Here is a 20,336-nt window from a genome sequence, read left to right as displayed (position 1 = left end):
TTTTTGATCAAGAAATATAAATAAAAAAAAAATGTCTGTCTACTTCAAATAATAATTGTTATGTAATGTTATTGCCATTTACATCGTACCAAGTCATGTGTATACTTTGTATTTGTAATCTTTAAATAGCTGGACCGATATAGATGGAATTTTAGAAGCATGATAGATACTTTTGTAGAGTGATACATATCGCTTACAAATGGCGAACAGTCGTCGTGATTTGCATTAGAAAAAACGATAAAAATAACGAAAACGATAATTTGCAAAAACTCTTCATTTTATTATAATTATAAAAAGATGTGTTATGTGTTATACATATGTATATCAGAAGGCATGGGGATTATGCTACATTTCATAGTTAATAGTTCATTTATTTATAATATAATTTTTTATACATTAAAATCGACCCAACCTAGTAATGTTGAATGAGCCCGCATTTGAGTTTGAATTTATCATATCAATGTAAACAATAACGCTTGAAACTAATTTTAAAGGATTTCTATGTCTATACAGAGTTGACAGTATGGTCGTTACGACATGAAACTAAATTGGATGCATTACCATTGAAACTATATTCATATTTAATACGCAAATATGATGATAAAGTATTCAAATTGTGGTACTTATATATCACTTACTAAATATAAAAAATGCGTCATGAATTACGGTAGATAAAAGTGGAGTATCTCCTTTTCCATGATATGGGAAGTACCCAACTGTATGTATGTAAAAATAAAAATCATATAATCAGACAGCAGTTAAATTAAACAGGTATTAATTCACAATATTTAAATTTTCTTGATAATTGTGTTTTTGCTATAGTCATATCCTCAGTACGTTACATTATTCTATAAATTATAAACAAGCATCACGGTTTTTCAAAATGTGAACTCCCTTTGTGTTAAATCGCAAAATGCTCGTTTGTACTAATTAATTATCTTAGTTTCCAGTCTGTGTCTGTTTGAGTAAAATTTTCACAGTTGGTGGAACCTAGCTAAACCATTGGGTTGCAAATCTCACCTGTTCTAGCTCTGTCGGGCCAGTGCTATATACTATTATACTACCCTCTATCCGTACACTGGGTAGCACTTGCTACTACAGGTTTATTTCAGCTGATGAGTGTGAATGCCGGAAGCCCCAATTCTCCTTGAATCTTTCAGTTTAAGCCCCTTAATACCTACCCAATTTCCTATAGGTCCAAAGGCGACAGCTTACCTCAAAAGGATTCAGATGTCTTTGGACAGTAATAGCTTACTGTAGGTAGACTTCCACTATCAAGCATCTATTTGCTTATCAGCAATTAGTATAAATACTCAAATGTTTATTTTCAGTTTAGAATTATCAAGTTTTCTGTGATTAAAAAAAAAAAATTAAGCTCTCGAAAATATTATTTTTTTTAACCTAAAGAGGAAAAAAAATATGTTTCTTCTGAAATACTTATAAATATATCTAACGTTCATAATAGGTACTTCTAAATTCTCGTTACCAATTTGATTAAGTGTTTTTTTTCTTTTATTAAAAATATGTGAAACATCTCATGTTTAAAATGAAGTCACGTCTACATATCAAAATAAAAATGATATTAACAGGGATTCCGAAACATTTTCCGCTGGATATAAAGTGAGTATTTAAATTGTAATTTGTTCATTGACAACGAAAATTAAACAAAAAAGCGACATTATCTTTAGAAGTGATAGCAATCTTTTGTAATTATAATAAATTACGAAATTGTTATATTAATTTAGACATTTTTAATCTACTCGTCGTTACTAAGTCGTTAGATTTTAATGAGATGTGTTTCAACATTCGCAAGGTGTTGTACGAAAAACATGCCTTTTGTCTCTTTACTTTACTTTATCTGCCTTTTGGATGAACCAAACTATCAATAATATATTAGTGAAATTAAAAGAATTTTTTTCTTTATTTACAATTCTTTATTAAGAATATGCAATATATAAAGTTCATTTATTAATGCATCGAATTTAATTTTCAATATTTTTAAATTCAATGTTTTGTTATTCAAAAGCAATTCTTACTAAATCTGTTGTTGATGAATAGGAGAAGGTCTTTCTTACCTATTTATTAGTAAAGTAATTTCCAATGCTGATCATCATGAGCAATGATAGTGTATATATAATTACTCTTTATTATATATATTTTTTCAACTTCTATGATGGTTCCTAGTATATTTTAATTTATTATTCCATTACAAAATATAACGAAGGAATCATAAATAAAATTCTAATGTTCTGAGAGCAATAACAGGTACGCAATATTGTAATATTATAAAATCTTCGCCAAGAAAAATGCCACTGATGTGACCAAAGCTAAGCAATCTTGTTTTAAAATTGGCAAAGAAACTTGTTATTACGTAAAACGAAGAATTTGTCCAAGCTATTGTGGCTGCAGCGAGATGAGGTATCATAATATATTGTTGTTGTGAGACATTTATATTACAATGGTCTATTCATGTGAATTTAATATTTGATATTCTAAAGAAATTTAAAAAAAGTTGATCTCGATATAATTTACATAAATTTTCAAGGGATTTCATGCCTGTGATAAAATATGTTACTTTAAAAAAAGCTTTAAAAATAAACACAAATTCTCTACATATCTGTATAATAAAAATATATATGCTAGTCTAAAAGAAACGAAACTTCTAAGCACTTCATGGATTCATCGTGCGGATGTCCAGTCCATCGCGATGCAGGGAGAAGAATTTCAACAGTGTCTGGGACCTGCGACCTAGGTGTAGGTTTAAGAGGCCCTTGTCTAACGCGCTGATAATAGATTATATATATATAAGCACATTTTTAACATTAGAAAATAAAATCAGATGTACAACTTAACATATAACGCCCTCATAATATAAATCGATTTTAATATCTATTGGTGATAGTAAAAATATAACTTATTGTACGCAAAATTATTATTCTTTCAACAAAGAAAAAACGTTGGAGTTATCAAAATATTCCAGTTTCAGTGTGAATAAAGCTATAGCATAAAAAAAGATCTATTAGATATAGATTGTCCGAAATATTACCATAAGCCAGGTCACTGGTGTAATATTTTAAATTAATACAAAAACCTATGAAAGAAACCAGGCAATTAGGAATCAAATCTCGTAAAGATAATGAAAACTCTTAAACAATAAAGGAAATACAGAATAAAAGTAAATTTCATGACGACGTTTATATTTATAAGACCTCACCTTTAAAATTAATTAATTTCAGTAATAATTGCAATTGATTGTCATTGTTACAGCTTAAAAAATGACACGTGTGTAAACCAGATTGGTAATAAGGTTAGATTTGACGGGTATGTGATAAACCATATTTAATTAAACTAGAAATAGAAAGCACGCGGGTAAAATGAATTGAGAGTGAGCTCAGTGAGTCGCATATCAGACCTCAAAGATATATCGCGTTCAAAAACAACGGTTCATTGATCAGAACTCGAGCCCGATCTAATTATAGATTATAAACATTGATTGATATTTTAAACATTATATAAACCCACGAGCCAAAATTAGATTTGCGTGAAGAGAGCTCCTTTAATGTTCGACTATATAAATAGTGCCTGTAAAATGACAGAGACCTTGTATAACTTTTTGTTGAATATTCTTCTTACATGATTATTCGAGCCTGCTAATAATAACACTAATTTTAAAAATAGGAAGTGTAATAAAAAAAAATTAGACTTGACACATGTTATATACTTTTTTTTTCAACAAATATTATATCATATACAAAAATTGCCACATAAGAATGTATATATTTCCAACATCTTAAATAATTCTTTTAGTTGTAAAGTGTCTTCCGGTATTGTAAAATAAAAAAAAAACTGCAAGTTTTATTTACTGCAACACAGTTTTTTTTTTGCAAAACCAACATGTTATTAAAATATGTATTCTAAGTCATTATACATTAAAGTAGAAAACAAAACAACCCATGTAATCTAATATTGTTTCTTATCATCAACACGCTTTTTTCACAATCGTATTTCATTTAATTTTATGCTGTTATTAATAACAAAAAATTAGTAAAATATAAACTGGATAATATTTAAATGAAATTAGTATTTTTCGGAAAAACTTACTTTTCAGCAACCGAAACGTCGGGAGTATGTAGTTTTTTACAAAAATAAATTACGCGTAGTTTATCCGAAAAATACTAGTTTCATTTAAATTAATAAAACTCGCGAAAATCTTAGATCTCATTAACTGGATAATATTATTTATAACAACGTTATCATTTTTTTCTCGCAAAAAAATTATACTTACGAAAAAAGTAATAAGAACAAAAAAGTTTCTCGAACACTTCATTTGTATGAAAAGTCAATTTGAATGAATATCTGAAATCTTGCTTCGGCTTAGCTAACAAATGGTCTACGAGATAAGGATCCGTGTCACTTAAGAAATTGATTCATATTCTTTTGCTATTAAAATATATCTAAAGATTTATTTTTATCGCAGCGATATTAAAAATGGTCTATAGTTTAAAATGTAGATGATAAAGAGAATGATATTTTTTTATATTAAATATTCCGAGGAATATAAAGGTGTGGATATATATAAAGAGAGACAGAAAAGTATGTGGGTTCCGAAGTCATTTTATTTTGAATCGATGTAAAGAATACAAAGCTGCATTTGTCACCTGAACGGGGGAACGCTCCGTTCATTGTGAAGTACTATCATTGAGATATCAATGCAATACTTTTAAAAACCATTTTCAAGATACGGTATTTTCATTTATATTGTAAACTCATGAAATGTCATTAAATATTGTTAGGAAAAAAAAAAACAAAATAAATTACTTTATACTTTCATTTTATCTAGTGAAGCTTAGAGCTATTATTTCTAGTCAATTTATTTCCAATTATATATGTACACTTGTGATTACTGTTATATAATATATAACGTCACTATAATAATTTCATACAAGTTTTGATTATATTTCACTAAACATAATCCTCTTGTAAATTAAATTCCGAGTGTCGTGTTCAAAACGGCTTTACGAGTAATTTAACCATGTTGTCAATAATTGCCCGAGTGCTTTTCGATTTGCCAAACGTTCTCGAAGCACTTTGTATATTGTCGGGCAATCAAAACAGCATTCTGAAGATGCTGTACTGAATACGTCGGACGCTAGAGGCCATATACAGCTAACTTCTAAGCGGTAAGCATAATATGGAATGCAATAAGCCTTAAAAAGATCCGATTTCACTTGACTGGGTAATCTATTCAAACATATGAGAACCTACCATTAATATCAAAAGTTGGTGAATCGTCAGAATCTTCTTCATGTCTCTGTTAAGCTCTATGGAAGGTAGTGCCAGATATAACAAAGTTAATTAATAATACTTTTCAAAGCAACAGACAACTGAGATTTTACTTGTTTTATATGTAGCTCAAGAATTTGTGTCAAAAATGTGAGTTTGGTCTATATTCAATTTAAATATACATTTTAGTGAAAATAATATAGTACTTATTTCAATATGAAGGTTAAAATAAAACTGTGAATAAATTAAACAAATTCTAATCCAAACAAGATAAATCTGCCGCGCTATGCCAAACTGTCGCCTTATATAATAGCAAAATAAATTTCAGCTCGTATTTAGGCCACCATTTTAAACATGACACGTTTCAAAATTCCTAAATGGGTATTCCAAGCTCCGGAACAATGATATTAAAATAAAGAGGAAATTAAATCTTCAACGTTATATAAAATTTTCATTTGAGACGGTTGAAACTCATCGCCTATTACACAAGTCTATTGAATTAAGTATGTACGCTAGCACATTCACAGGCATAATTCTCGTTTACGTAATGGAATGTTATTATCTAGATGTTGTTGGATTTCCATCAAACAGAAATTACACCAACTTATTCAGCAATTAACTCTCAATAAAGGTCATAGAATATATCACTTGAGTGAAATAAAAATATATTTTATGATACAAAAAGTAACTATAAATCACTCGGCGTTTGTAGTTCAATTTTTTAATGTGAAAATATATAGATACACATAAATTTATTTCGGAATAAACTTAATTGTATTAAAAGAAAAATTTGAAGTTTCTGTTTTTTAACATTTTATAAATACAAAAATAATTAATTTAATATGTAAAAAAATAACGTCGACATCGATCTGTTGCGTTGCCCGTTTCTTCTCATGATTTTTTACCCTTTACGTTTTCTTTATGTTCTGTGATATATTTGAAAGTAGCTAGAACAAAGGTATTAAAGATAAAACTTTGACGGACGTACATCATTTATTTAGAATGATATTATTATCGGAATAAAATATTATTATTTTTTAAATCTCTAACAAAATAACTCAATTTTGCACTGATTTTACTTTAATTTTTAATATCATAATCTATAACTATTTCATCGTAGATAAATATTGGGACATATTTTTTTTATCTGTATGATCTTGGTGCCTGTAGCATGAATTATAAAATTTCTAAATTAATAATTCGCGAAAGTATAAACTTCTTCCAAGGTATTGTATGAATTATTAGAAAGCGCGGTCAATACATTCTCTTTAATTTTTCGAGACGGGAATCCTGCAAAAAAATAAGTCTAGAAATAGCATAAATTACTCTAATATCAGATTAAAACCGATCTACTGCTGTTATATGGTTCACTCTTCTTTCAGATGTCTATCACTATCACTCTCACTCTCTTTATTCACAACTGTTCACTCTCACTCATTTCATTCTATGTTTTCGTTTACATCATAAGATTGCAACCTTACGTCCTACTAACTCCATATTACTAAGTTCATATTTATCTACATATGAAAAAGAAAATAAATTGCTTTTCACCGTCGATAAGGTTATCAACAGTCTATACGATGGCATGGCTGTTTTGTCTTTATTAAGTTCATAATAATCTTCTTACATCTTTCAAGAACCGTTTTCTTCTTTTACTTATTGCTAGTACTTAAAATTTTCTTCTTTTTCTTTAACTGTTTCCGTATTTTCTCCAACCAGTACCACGTACGTTTTTAGACGAATATTTCATTGACTGTCCTTAGAATATCTTTCTATTATTATTATTACAACTTGTATCATTGAAAAAAGTTTGTTTGTGAAGCATTTGATCAATTTAAGTAGATATATTGTTAAGTTGTATAATTAACCTGTCTGTAGAAAATTATTCAAAGAAAATACCTACTTTATCGTACAAAATTTCACACAAAATATTGTCTCGGTAAATTTTATTATAGCTGCACTTTTCACAAACTGAAAGACGATGACATTTTTGTAATTCATATGCAATGGTAATCAATATTTATGTATAAACACACATATATATCGGGGCAATTCCTATTATTTAAATAATCAATATTGAGGGTAGTTGAAATTGTCAGGTCTCACCCGCATATCCACCTGCGTAGCCACCTGTGCAAGTGTAGTCACAACAATGTGTGTCGGTTGATATAAATAGAAGCGAGAGTACAGATTACCGATGGTCTCACTCGAGCTGTTGCAGGGATCGGACATCTTCGAAGTAAGGTATTCATCAAACCGTCTTAGAGCGAAGTAAGGTATTCATCAAACCGTCTTAGAGGTTACCTTCAAGAGTCTGAGATCCTGACGACATTCAAGAATATAGGCATGGGTGATGTCAGTTATGCGGACGTCACTTTTTAAAAAACCGCGGTTTGGACCCTACTCCAACATATATAATTAGAACCGTCTTCTCATTAGCGGTCCTAAAATAGAAAGTGATAACAAAATTCTAATCCAAGATTCCTTACGACGGAAAATGTAAGAATGACCGAAAATCTAGACTCAAACAAAAAAACTTTAATTAAAACACACCAAGGAAAATATAAACGTAAATATGCACGACTAACAAATAGTTTATACATATTCTTTAATAAAACATTAATCTAAAAACAATTACTACCACAAACATTATTTTAAATAAGTAATATTAGTTAATGTTAACAAAAGCAATTAAGAAGATGGCATTAAAATGAATGTTTTAATTGGTTTTTTATATCCACTTTTAGATTACTGCATTAGGAGAAGAGCTATTAAATTCTTAATAATTTAAATGTACTTGTAGCGATTAAATCTTGTAGTTTTGTAACTACAGAACGTCTGTACAACACTTCATTAATTTTCTATTTGATACTATAGTGGAAGAGTGACTTCTTGTAAAAAGAAATAATATCTATTGATTTTGACGTACTTGTTTTTAGTCTTCTATATCATTTAATATTCAAACTTAATGGTCAGGCAGCGTTCCCAATCAGAAGGATACCAAATAACAAATAAAATACTTTGTAAAATCAATTAAAATTTATTATTTAACATAGCCGATACTTCGACTTCACGCGTCATTTATTTTTATAATGAAAAAATTTTTATGAATCAATTGTATAAAATATACATATATTTTTGTTTAGAATATGAAAGAAAATAAAATAATATTATCCACCCGAACGGATGACCGATTCTTTCATGTCGAGATACCATGCATGACATAAAACCACAAAACTCAGATATAATAGGAATCTTCAAGTGATTTCACTCATTTTTGTATAGCGATCCCACTGGAACGAAACTTTTAATGGTCTCGATTGATAGAAAATATAAAAAGCGAATAACTTACAATAATAATATACCAATGTTGGCAAATAAACATGTTTCAAAACTGTCCGAGTACTTGTTTTTCTTTACTTATTATAAATCATTATCTTACAAAATATTTAACTGTGTTAAAATCAGAGGAAATTTAAAATATTGCTGGATCAAATGAAATAATAAAGTTTTTATTCAGTAATTGCCAGACTAACGGTAAGAAAAGTTACTTATAAACTCAGCACTCGATTCGAGTAAGTCATGAAAAAAACTTTTAAAATTTAATTCGAATCATCTATAATGTAATACATTGTTGGGGCAATTTTAAAGAAAAGTCAGGCTAATTGTATTGACTTAGAAATGTAACCTATTTTTTATTAGGATTTAATTATAGAAGTAAAAGAAAATAATTCCTTAAAGCTATCATTGCCTTCGACCTTATATACATTTAATATTTACCAAGAACAAAAAGATCATAATAATATAAAAATTTACGAAAACGAATTATTTCGTTATTAGATTTGTGAAGTGAAAAATATTCTGGTAAAAAAATACGAAATAAAAATGATAGTCGTTTGGTTGTTAATTTAATTGATCCTTAAGAAAAATATTTATAAAATTAAGTTCAAATTGTTTTCAACTTGCGTTGTAAATATCTTTATAAAAACTCTTCACATTAAACCATTATGAAATTAGATTTAAAAAAAATTTAATCGTTACTTCCTCGACTACAGAATTTAATTAATAATTTTTAAAATCTCGTTAGTTTAAAACCAGTTCATAAATTAGTTCCTTTTATTCCCTGAGATCCCTGTATTTAAAAACTAGACATGTAATTTAGTGTTACAAGCCTGTAATTTCGAAGTCTGTAATATTCTCTATACTTGATTACTAACTATACAAATTAAGTCTGGGATATTCTATGAACCTTAATAATTCTTTTTAGCCTTGATTCTTTTTTAATGAAAAAATAACTTTTCCATTGTACACACGAATAGACTTCCTTTCATCAATCGTCAATAAGAACCAAGCTAACTTGATCGATTGCTTACGTGTAGTAATTGACGTAAGTAAAAATATTTTTTAATACACTTTCTGGCCTTCCCATTAATTCTTTTATTTTAGTATCAGCCAGGCTGTTATAATAATGAAGATAAAATTGTACTATGTAAAACCATTTAATCCATTGTTATAAGTCTTAAATTCTCTTCACTAATATAATATTAAGACCAATATACATAAATAAAATATCCTTTTCTGTTTAAGACCACGAAAAATTATGTTCATTAAAGAGAGCTAGAACATAAGAAACATTAATGTAACATGTCATGATCTCGTACTATTGAAACAAGATGTTTTTATTGCGTTGACTCATTCTTTATCTTCGACCCCCACGTCACAACCGCGCCCACTTACGATAAGCTATTAACGATAATGTACTCGTAGTCCCGGTAACAAGGTTACCTACGCAGTATATTTCCATAGAAACTTTGTCATATGGAACTTAAAATTTACTCCCTTATATAATATTTTATCTGGCAACAAAAGAGATTACTGATTAAAGAGCTCGCAAGCAATTTCATTTTACACTACTATTCATTGTCCTGTGTGCAGCCGTTGTGAAAACACAACAACTGCACATTTCGTATTATTTTCATGCAGAGCTCAGTCAATGAAAAAGCCGCACATACATTTATTATTACATAAATATTGTTTTAATAACGTATCTCTGATATTATAACAAATTTTATATTGTTTGCGGTTATATTTTAACTTTGTAATAATATTGCCTTTGTCGAGACTTCTTTCTCCATATTAAGAATTAACAACGCAATCGAAATGAGGTAACCATCTGTTCAAATTTCAATATGTCACACTGATTACTTTCAAAATAACGAAAATAAAATATCTTCGGCGTTTGTCTTCTCATTCTGAGAATAATAATGTCTGAGTTATTTCTAACCAAAATATATTTCGCAAATATATATACTTCAATATTTAAAAAAACATTTTGAATCTTCAAGCGTCCTAATATTCTTTTATTATAAAAATTAAAACGTAAAATTTATATTCCATTTTATTAATCTGAACCTTAATATGTATGCTATTTCAGTAACGGCTGTCAAATATGGTGTTAGACATCATATCATTCAAGATATTCTCCATAAAGCTTTTAAAATATAGATAATTATACGTTCCGCGGTCATCTGACCATTGTCATGTAGTAACCACAAATTATTATTTATTATTTAGAACGCACCGCAAACTCCATTATATCTTAAATGACAAACGACATAGTGTTGCCCCATTGTTATAGTGTAATGTTTCTTTTCTTTTTAATAGTATAATTGACAAGTAATTCTCTGTTGTAGCTTTAAAAATATATTATACAAGTAAGTTTTATATTATCTACTATAAATAGAATGTTCCAGAAAAAAAATTTAGGATTACATTAGTTTAAAGAGATTGAAACATAAATTTGAAATATCAAATACTTTACAATCAATACAGTCAATAACGGTTTTTTTATCATTCAATTATTTATCATTTTTGAATAAGGTCATTTATTGCGTGGTACCTACGCTCTGTGTTTTACTATGAATTATTTTTATAAATAATATAAGTTTGATAAGAATTAATTAGTTTTGCGGCCAACGTACTTTCAATTTTATAGACGACCTTAAATTAAAAATCTAAATGATATTATCTTTATAAGTGCTTTAGTTTCCACTTATAGTCTATACAGATAGCTTTTTAGAAAGTTCATCGTGATTTCCAATTTATCTACGAATTATTATCTAATTTACTTATTCATTAAATCATTACTTGAACTGCAACTATGGCATAAAAAATAAATGCATTTTTTCAAAAACACTCTTTTTTTATAAATCGAATTTACATAATATGTAGTTTATTTCGTGTCGAATATTAATTAAAGAAGAAATTATAGTGAGGCAATTTTTAATTTTATAACTCTTTCTTCGTGTATATTTAAAGTCACATAGGAACTTTTTAAAACTTTCATTTTAAATATTGCAGCAATTGATTCTTACAGCCATTTTAATACTACCAGATAATCTGTAAAGTACTTTGCACATTTGTTTTTGTTAAAAAAATTAATATATGTATCCTATTGTTTGTTATTTTATGTGCTTTTTATAGCTGAACTTTTTAAAATACACTTTAAAATTTCTGTTTTTAATATATTATTATCTGTTATATATTTTTAGTTTAATCTGTACTTTTAACACATCTTTCAGAATTTCCACATAGTTTTAAAGAAGGATTGCGTCGTATATTAAAAATTTAATTGTTGTCTACTCAAATTTGTCTTTTATAATATAATATAATGTAACATTACGTCTTATTAGTGTGAAGCCGTTGAAATCAACATCGATTAACGATCAATCGACCGAAAGAAGGCAGTTGAATGTTTATTTCATGTCAATGTTCGATTCGCTGTAACGAGACAGTCTGGTTACGTAGGGAAAGAATAAATAATGTGTAATCTATAATATGATAGTTGCATGATAACTATTAATAAAACAGATAAAATCTTTGCATACGAATCTTTACATATTACGTAAAACATTAAATTTAAATTGCTTTTCAGCGTAACTCGTTAACCGTATTTTAATTCTGAAAACAAAATAAAGTCTCCGTCTTAGGCTCATCATAAATAAGATGATAATTTTTAATCCGGGAAATGATACTCAAATTGAATTCTATATATTTTATTTGGGTTAACAAATGGTAATGGTAATTTCTTAACGCAAATTGGTTTATTGATTTAACTGGGGTGTACACAGAAATAGAATATTTAGTAGAAATGGCTGTCATATTTTAGGTCATGGCTTCCTATTAATTAGGATTGATAATTAATTTATTCTCACAGGTAGAAATTATTAAATGGTATAGCTTTGTTGTAATGCGGATGGTGTCTACATCCATCAATTGCCAGTTGAAGTTTTTTGGTATACCATTACAAACATGTTTTTAAGCCATATATTTTACCGTCAACGTAGTGGGTTCATAAATAAAATCATTTTTATTGTTGGGAAGAATTGATTGACGTGTTATGAAATGTAGTTCAATGGATCGACAGATAGACAATTAATGTACATATATATTATATATATATATGCATTCCTATATTTAAAAAATGGCTTTGTTTTTCCCATATGCTCGAATAGTATAAAATCTGACAGTTATATAAATTCTTAAGAGGAAATTCGATTGACAAATAGAGCAGTAAAGGATGAAAGAGAAACGTTCGGAGTAAAGCGACTTGTCTAAATGTCGTTTTTTATTTATCTTAAATCTGTTACAATGTTATTTCTTGTTATTTACAGTTATATTTATAGGCATGTTCAGGATAAAATTTTCCGATTTTGAAAGAGAGCCAAAAAAACTTTCATGTGTCGGTACATTTTAGACACCTCGGATAAAAATTTCCGCGTAAATAAGGGCTCCAGTGACTAATCATTATTTGGTAGACAATAACGCTTAGTTAATATTTACCTCGAAAATTCTACAAAATAGAAAAGATGTGAAATTTTGTAGTATCCATAATATCAAGGGGAAGTCGTGGTGGCCTGGAGGTTAAAGGCCCGTCTCTCATACGTGAGGGCGCGGCTTCGAAACCTGGCAAGTACCAATGTGATCTTTTCCGAGTCATATGTACTTTCTAAGAGTATTTAGACACCACTGACGGACGGTGAAGGAAAACATCGTGAGGAAAACTGGTCTTATAATTAAAAATTATTAGATTGAAATCGCCAACCCGTCTTGAGCAAGCGTGGTGAGTAATGCTCTAACCTTCTCCATGTGAGAAGAGGCCTTTGCTCAGCGGTGGACTCCGATAGGCTGATGATGATGATGATGATGATAATAACAGGTATAATGTTTTTAAATGTTTTGGTTTTTGCTATTGGATTTACGTGACTCAGGTAGAGCAATTACCGCTTTTCTTTTCATGAAGCCATTTTTTACTAGTAAGTGTATGAAAAAGCTTACAATTAATCCTATCTTTTAATCCTTTACTCAGATGTAAGATACAACGGCACAGCGAAAAGTAAATGCCGACTACATCTAAGCGACTTGAATAGCTGCTGTTCAAAGGAGTTATGATAAAACTCACATAGAAAGTTTTTTAACATTATCTAGCCATGTTAGTGATAATGAATAACATACGTACTCTAAGATATATTATGAATTTGTTTTAATTGAAATCACATTATAAGTTGAGTTTTGTATAGAATAATCCTAAAAGGACTTTTATGCCTTGACATGTATACTTTAATAGAACAATTTTTTTAAACTATTCATTTATAAATAAGCACGCGGATTATAAAAAAAGTTACACATTTATCACCTCTTCACTTTTCACTTAAAGTTGAGATGTTACTATGGCGGTATGGCAGACACCATTTGGACAAGGTCTTATATAACTTTATTTTGCTTAACGTCCTATCTTGGAATGGGATAGTATTGAAGACAGAGATCTCTGTCCCAGTCAACATCCGGTTTCCATCTTGACCTGGGCTAATATTTGCATATTACAAAAAGGTTTGCATTTTATATAAAACGCTTAGCTATGACTTAGGTCAAAGTGTGCAAGAATTTAAGATCGAAGGCTAGGTATATAATATTTGGAGTCGGACTCAAGTGATAAATATAGAAACTATTTTTATAATATTTGGTCTATTTTTTTTATTTTTTTCTGAGTAATTTAACTATATTTGCTACAACTATTTTCACTGATTTTAATTTTAAAATAAAACTAATCATCATCATCATCATCATCAGCCTATAAGATCCCACTGCTGAGCAAAGGCCTCTTCTCACATGGAGTAGGTTAGAGCATTAATCACCACGCTTGCTCAAGACGGGTTGGCGATTTCAAGCTCATAATTTGAAATTATAAGACCAGGTTTCCTCACGATGTTTTCCTTCACCGTCCGTCAGTGGTGCCTAAATACTCTTAGAAAGTACATATGATTCGGAAAAGATCACATTGGTACTTGCCAGGTTTCGAACCCGCGCCCTCACGTGTGAGAAGCGGGCCTTTTAACCTCCAGGCCACCACGACTAATAAAAAAACTAATATTTTTCGGATTTACTACGCGTTTATTATTATTTTTAACAAAATACTCCCGACATTTCGGTTACTTTGCACCAACCGTAACCACGAGACGAAGAGATGAGAATGTCTGATGATTGTAATATTCTTTATGACAACGAATATTTAAAAGAATTAAATACCTACTTATAGACCATATTTCTGCAATATGGTTACGTAGATGGTTTACATCTAATTATAATTAATTATATTGGCTTGTTATATAACATTTTTTTATATAGAGAGGAAAAAACACTGTTGTTATTTGTTTGCTTATAGTAAGCCCTGATATCAGGCAATTAAATTCCGGGTAGTATTATCGTAAATTGTAAACACATTTATTTAATAATTTATATGCTAAAAAAATTTTACAAGATTAACAAAAAGATTACTAATTATCTGATTTTAGATTAATAAATCTTACAAGGCATTATCAAAAAAATACCTATATTTATAAATTCTCTTGTTGATAGTTTCTTAAGTGAATTGTTTTTGTTCCGCACTGCATGTTATTCTTTTTCTACTTTACATAGAATATAACGGTCAATGGCACGGAATTAACTTAAAAACTTCAAACTTTTCATTTATTTTATGGACAAATGCTTCTAAACCTACGACTTTGATAGAATGATGGTGAATACATATACGAGTTTAAATAATACTATTATATTTTTGTATTACGCCATAATTAGGTAATCAAACTCCAACCACTTAAATATAAAATACAGTTTCGACATTTTTCTATCATTTCTAAATTAGACTTTTGCTTCCCATGTTTGTACACGTTTGGTTTTTTGAAATATAAGACCTTGACGTTGACGTTTAACATAAAACTTTTTACCATTGACACCTCATATATACAATCTTGAATCTCCTAATTTTTACTTTCGACAGTGTTAATTGTTAGTATTGGTTATTCAGAATTAATCAACTCTTAACTCGATTATATTCAGTGCACGAAAATTTAAGGCAAGTTATTTTTATCCTCCGAATTATTTTTATTCATTGCGTTGTTTAGGTTATCAAAGGCCAATACCGTCACAACTCATGTCTGTCGATCACTTTGATATTTCAATATAATGTTTATGACGTTTAAAATTCTTTGTTTTATTTTCAAAACAAATATTAATATCGAACATTCCATATATCAATTATGAAAGTGTTTGTCCATCAGGAAATTGTCATGTGTAACACAGAAATTAACAGTATTAAATCAGTTGTTTATATTAAAATATTGTTATATTTATATGTGAAGGAGAACTAGAGCAAACGTATAAAATATTTGTTAAAATCCTGTTCACACCAATTTTACCTAGATTCATCGATAAAATTTGAACTCGATAACCCTACAAACAAATTTTATTAGTGCTAACTGTTAAAAAGTAGTTTTAACTGATTTATTTGGAATAACTGGTTTGGATATGACAAATAAGATATCTAATTATACATTGTAACCTAATGACCTCTGTACGTCAACAGTAGGTGATGAGGCAAATCATTCGATTGAATGTTCTCAGTACAATTCTGAATTCCAAAATGAGAAGTCACACATACAATGAATCTTTGGGCACAGCCAGGTAATATTTATTAGAAATACCTAGGTGTTTTTTACATTGTGTTATTGTGTTAATGGCAACAAGTTTCCCCATGCACTCTTTGTATGCTGTCCGTGGCTTCTAATATAATATAATTATTAGGAGTTTGTCTTGTTATTACCTGTATAATATTCTATAGTGATTTTATTGTAGTTGAAATTCTTCTGTAGTGTGTTTTTGAATATTGCATTCATATTTGTAATGTCTGCTAATGTTATGTATTAGGATCATGGCAAGAATCCTGGACGGAAAAGCACTGGCCAAAGAAATAAAGGATGAAGTAAAGATAGAAATCAACAATTGGATCAGGAATGGCAACCCTGCACCAACTCTACGCTGCATTATAGTGGGAGAAGACCCTGCCAGTCATACTTATGTTAGAAACAAAATACAGGCAGCACGTGAAGTTGGCATTGAAGCGGAAACAATAAGATATGATGCTAATTTAACGGAAGAGGCATTGATGTCTATAATAGATTCATTGAATAAGGATAAAAATATTAACGGGATATTAGTGCAGCTGCCTTTACCAAACTCTATTGATGAGAGGAGAGTGTGTAATGCTTTGGCTCCGGAGAAGGATGTCGATGGTTTTCATATAACAAATGTTGGTCAGTTGTGTCTGGACATGCCCACCATTGTACCAGCCACTGCCCTCGCTGTGGTTGAAATGCTGAGAAGGTTAGTTCTTCGACCTTTTTCCTTAAAAATATATATATGTATATATATATATACCGTCATGTCAGTGTCAATAAAAGAAAATAAAACATTAAAAGTGTATATTATGAAATGTTTTTATGAGATTCTATGTAATTTTTTTGTCTGTTACTATCAATGTTGTTTATCCAAGATTTCCAAGACGAATTATTAATTGAATTTATTGCATTTAAAATCATTTACAGCCCTTGAACACATTAATGAATTTATAGTATTTATCATTTATAGTATCTCTCTTTAGATAGCAATTTCTCAATGTGTAGTTCTTATCACAATGTGATGACATATAGCAATAAATATTTATTTATTATGACATATACAGGTCAAGTTCAAATACTTTATGGTTCATTGTCACAGCTGAAGGATTGCTTTATAAAATCAATACTATTTCTGTAAAACTTCCCTTTTTCATAGTTGTAGTAGGTATAGAGAAAAAGAGTGTATTTGGGCTATACAATTTTGTTACTAGTTGTGATTAAATTTTAATGTTAGAATAATTTGAGTTCTTTTTAAATCATAATAGTTTTGAATGATAGTTAAAATACTTCCTGTAATTTTTTTTAATAATAAGCTTTTCTCACTTAAGTTATTTCAATTTTATATTATAAATAAACTTTATATGAATAAAAATATATTTTATTCATGTACTTTGAATTAGCTGTCATACAAAATTGATGAATATTCTTTTTTTTTATTTAGATTCAAAATTGATACATTCGGTCGCAACACGGTGGTTATAGGACGATCTAAGAACGTTGGCATGCCAATAGCCATGATGCTACATTCTGACGGCCGCCATGACAGTGGTCTCGGTATGGACTCAACTGTCACTATCTGTCACAGACACACGCCTGCTGATCAATTGGAGTTTTATTGTCGACACGCTGATATTATTGTTAGCGCAACCGGTACGATTGTTATTTTATATTTTTTATCTGTATTTCTTTTTGTTTTGATATAAAATTATAATTCCCATAATTCAATCTCCGTTTTATATTGTGATTGAATAGTTACGTACAGGTTCTTATATGAATGAAGCAGTCGACAAAATGCGTTGTAAACAATTTAGTTCTGAATGAAAATATAGATGATGTAATGTTTTGAAGGCATTATTGTTATTGCTTTTTTGTTGCTTATCCGCCATGTTCTTCCGAATGCCTGATCGGATTTTGGTGGAACTTTTTCTGGACGATAGAATAGTTTGTTATGAGTTGGTCAGGTACATCATATCCCGCGACGTAGTTTAGGGAGCAAATGCCTTTGAAAGGCGTGATAATTAGTTCAATACACAAAAAGTATTCTTTTATTACTGACTAGTTATTTAAGGCCCAATAATTACGTATTTCTGTTCACGTGTGATAATTATATTTTATCGGAATAGGTCTACCAAAGCTTATTAAGGCTGATATGGTGAAGCCAGGAGCCACGATCATAGACGTCGGCATCACCAGAGTAACTGATGAAAGCGGAAAGACAAAACTTGTTGGCGATGTTGATTATGACGGTAGGTTGATATTACTCGCATCGGCCCATCCTTACTTACTCACTTAGTTTATTTTAATTTACTCGTTGTGAATGCATTAATTTAATTAAATATTTTTATTCAATAACACGATATTAATAAATATTTAATTGTACATATTATTTAAATCATGCATCATTGATTTTATCTTCGATTTAAAAGTTTTGTGCGTCTATCGAAACTAAAAAATTTTTTCTTCTCAGAGGTAGTTAAAGTGGCCGGTGCTATAACCCCCGTCCCTGGTGGAGTGGGTCCCATGACAGTCGCCATGTTAATGAAGAACACTCTTCAAGCTGCGCAGCATAACTCATTTAAATGATAGCTCTGAATTATTACTTTTTTAACAGAAAAAAATACGCTATTGTACGTATAATGCCAATGTCTAAGTTATTTAAACTATATAGAACTTTTTGAATCCTCAACTTACTTAAAAGACCACGGTGCCTTATAAAATATTTAATGAATATAAGTGATTAGATATAAGGACTGACATAGTATTATAAATGTGTAAGGATTGATATATTGTTATAATTTTAACGGTTTTAAGTAACATTCCATTGGAATATGCATTTTACGTTTGAAACATTGTTCATTGTTTTGTAATGTATTATTACTATATATTAAATAAATATGAGATGTTTAAATTTTGTGTTTCATTGTCGTTGTTTATTTGTTTTCAATTAAAAATATTTTTTAAATTGGATCGTTCGATATACACAATTAATGTTCGTATTCAATATAACCCGATTGGAATTTGATCCGAAAGTCATATAAATCCAGAATAGAATCCAACGAGTCCTTATTAAACCGGCACGTATAAAGAGAGGGTTTGTACGTGGTTACATTTGGTAACGAAATTACGTTATTTTGGGACTCAAATTGTCTGTTCCACGGCTTTAGGCTTAATAGCATAAAGTAGAACTATACAATGTTAGACTATATTGGACTACATTACATGATTTTACGGACTAGAATTCAATAATTCGTTCTAGTGTCATACAGACTTTAATTATCTCATTAGTTCTATTGTGACGTTAACGTTATTATATAAATTGTGACAACAAAGCTGTCACCGCTGTTTAGTTACAAATAATCTGTGTTGAAATTAATCGTCCATCAATAGCCTTTGACTCGGCGCGGTTATGTTATTTTTAATTAAATATAAAATAATAATTGAAGCGAAAACTATGCATCTTTAACACTGTAAAAGTTTATTTTGAAAAGTTAAAAGAACTCTTAATTCATAGAAAATGTATTAGACATATATTAAATTATTTAAAATAAAATTACACAATACTGTGACTTTTCCACAACACGCACATAGGTATAATACCTACATCAATTCGTGAAGATCCTTTATGTCTGTATTTCTACTGAATGACAAACTTAATGACATTTCCATTATAACTAACTTGAAATAATCGATGAATTGTGGTCAATAGTCGACTGTACGGCGATGTATAGTTAATATGATTTTTTTTAAATCTCTTATGGATTTAAACGAGTAGTGTACCTAATACATGTACTAGTATGTATTGAAGCAATTTTATCTCTTACAAGGTTTTCGACCATGACATATTCAAAGCAGCCTTTGAGACGTTTAGTATTAAAGTTGATATATTCTTAACAGAAAACAACTGGCAGAATATACTATGAACGTCTTTGCAAGGATGAAGGCCATATTTTAAACAAACAACAAAGGGTTAGGTCAGGTTACCATACCCGTATGTTAATATATGTAACTTCACACACGTATGTACGTGTGTAAATATTCAGC

At 29.4% G+C, this 20,336-nt stretch overlaps 1 protein-coding gene across 3 annotated transcripts; it reads left to right on the top strand.

The window, feature by feature from the left end:
* Positions 1-15,543: 15,543 nt before the first annotated feature.
* On the top strand, positions 15,544-19,203 carry LOC133318703 (bifunctional methylenetetrahydrofolate dehydrogenase/cyclohydrolase 2, mitochondrial-like). Of its 3 annotated transcripts, XM_061523604.1 has the most exons (6): positions 15,571-15,694; positions 16,205-16,302; positions 16,546-17,001; positions 17,737-17,945; positions 18,419-18,541; positions 18,763-19,203. In XM_061523604.1, exons 2-6 carry the CDS (start codon positions 16,211-16,213, stop codon positions 18,876-18,878), a joined length of 996 nt encoding a protein of 331 aa, XP_061379588.1. In that variant the 5' UTR covers positions 15,571-15,694; positions 16,205-16,210; the 3' UTR covers positions 18,879-19,203. The 3 variants fall into 3 exon arrangements, with proteins under 3 accessions (XP_061379589.1, XP_061379588.1, XP_061379587.1); XM_061523605.1 differs by lacking the exon at positions 16,205-16,302 and having other exon boundaries at positions 15,544-15,694; XM_061523603.1 differs by lacking the exon at positions 15,571-15,694 and having other exon boundaries at positions 15,984-16,302.
* The last annotated feature ends 1,133 nt before the right edge of the window (positions 19,204-20,336 follow it).

This window comes from Danaus plexippus, chromosome 19 (genome assembly GCF_018135715.1).
Source record: "Danaus plexippus chromosome 19, MEX_DaPlex, whole genome shotgun sequence".
Taxonomy (NCBI): Eukaryota; Metazoa; Arthropoda; class Insecta; order Lepidoptera; family Nymphalidae; genus Danaus; species Danaus plexippus.
The sequence above is the reverse complement of the archived record's forward strand: the minus strand, read 5'-3'. Positions and strand labels throughout refer to the sequence as shown.

Excerpts from the sequence above, each read along its gene's own strand:
- LOC133318703 (XM_061523604.1), top strand. The coding sequence starts at position 16,211 with ATGAGGCAAATCATTCGATTGAATGTTCTCAGTACAATTCTGAATTCC. Across the intron at positions 16,303-16,545 it reads GAATCTTTGGGCACAGCCAG|GATCATGGCAAGAATCCTGG; the intron begins GTAATATTTATT and ends GTTATGTATTAG. Across the intron at positions 17,946-18,418 it reads TATTATTGTTAGCGCAACCG|GTCTACCAAAGCTTATTAAG; the intron begins GTACGATTGTTA and ends TTATCGGAATAG.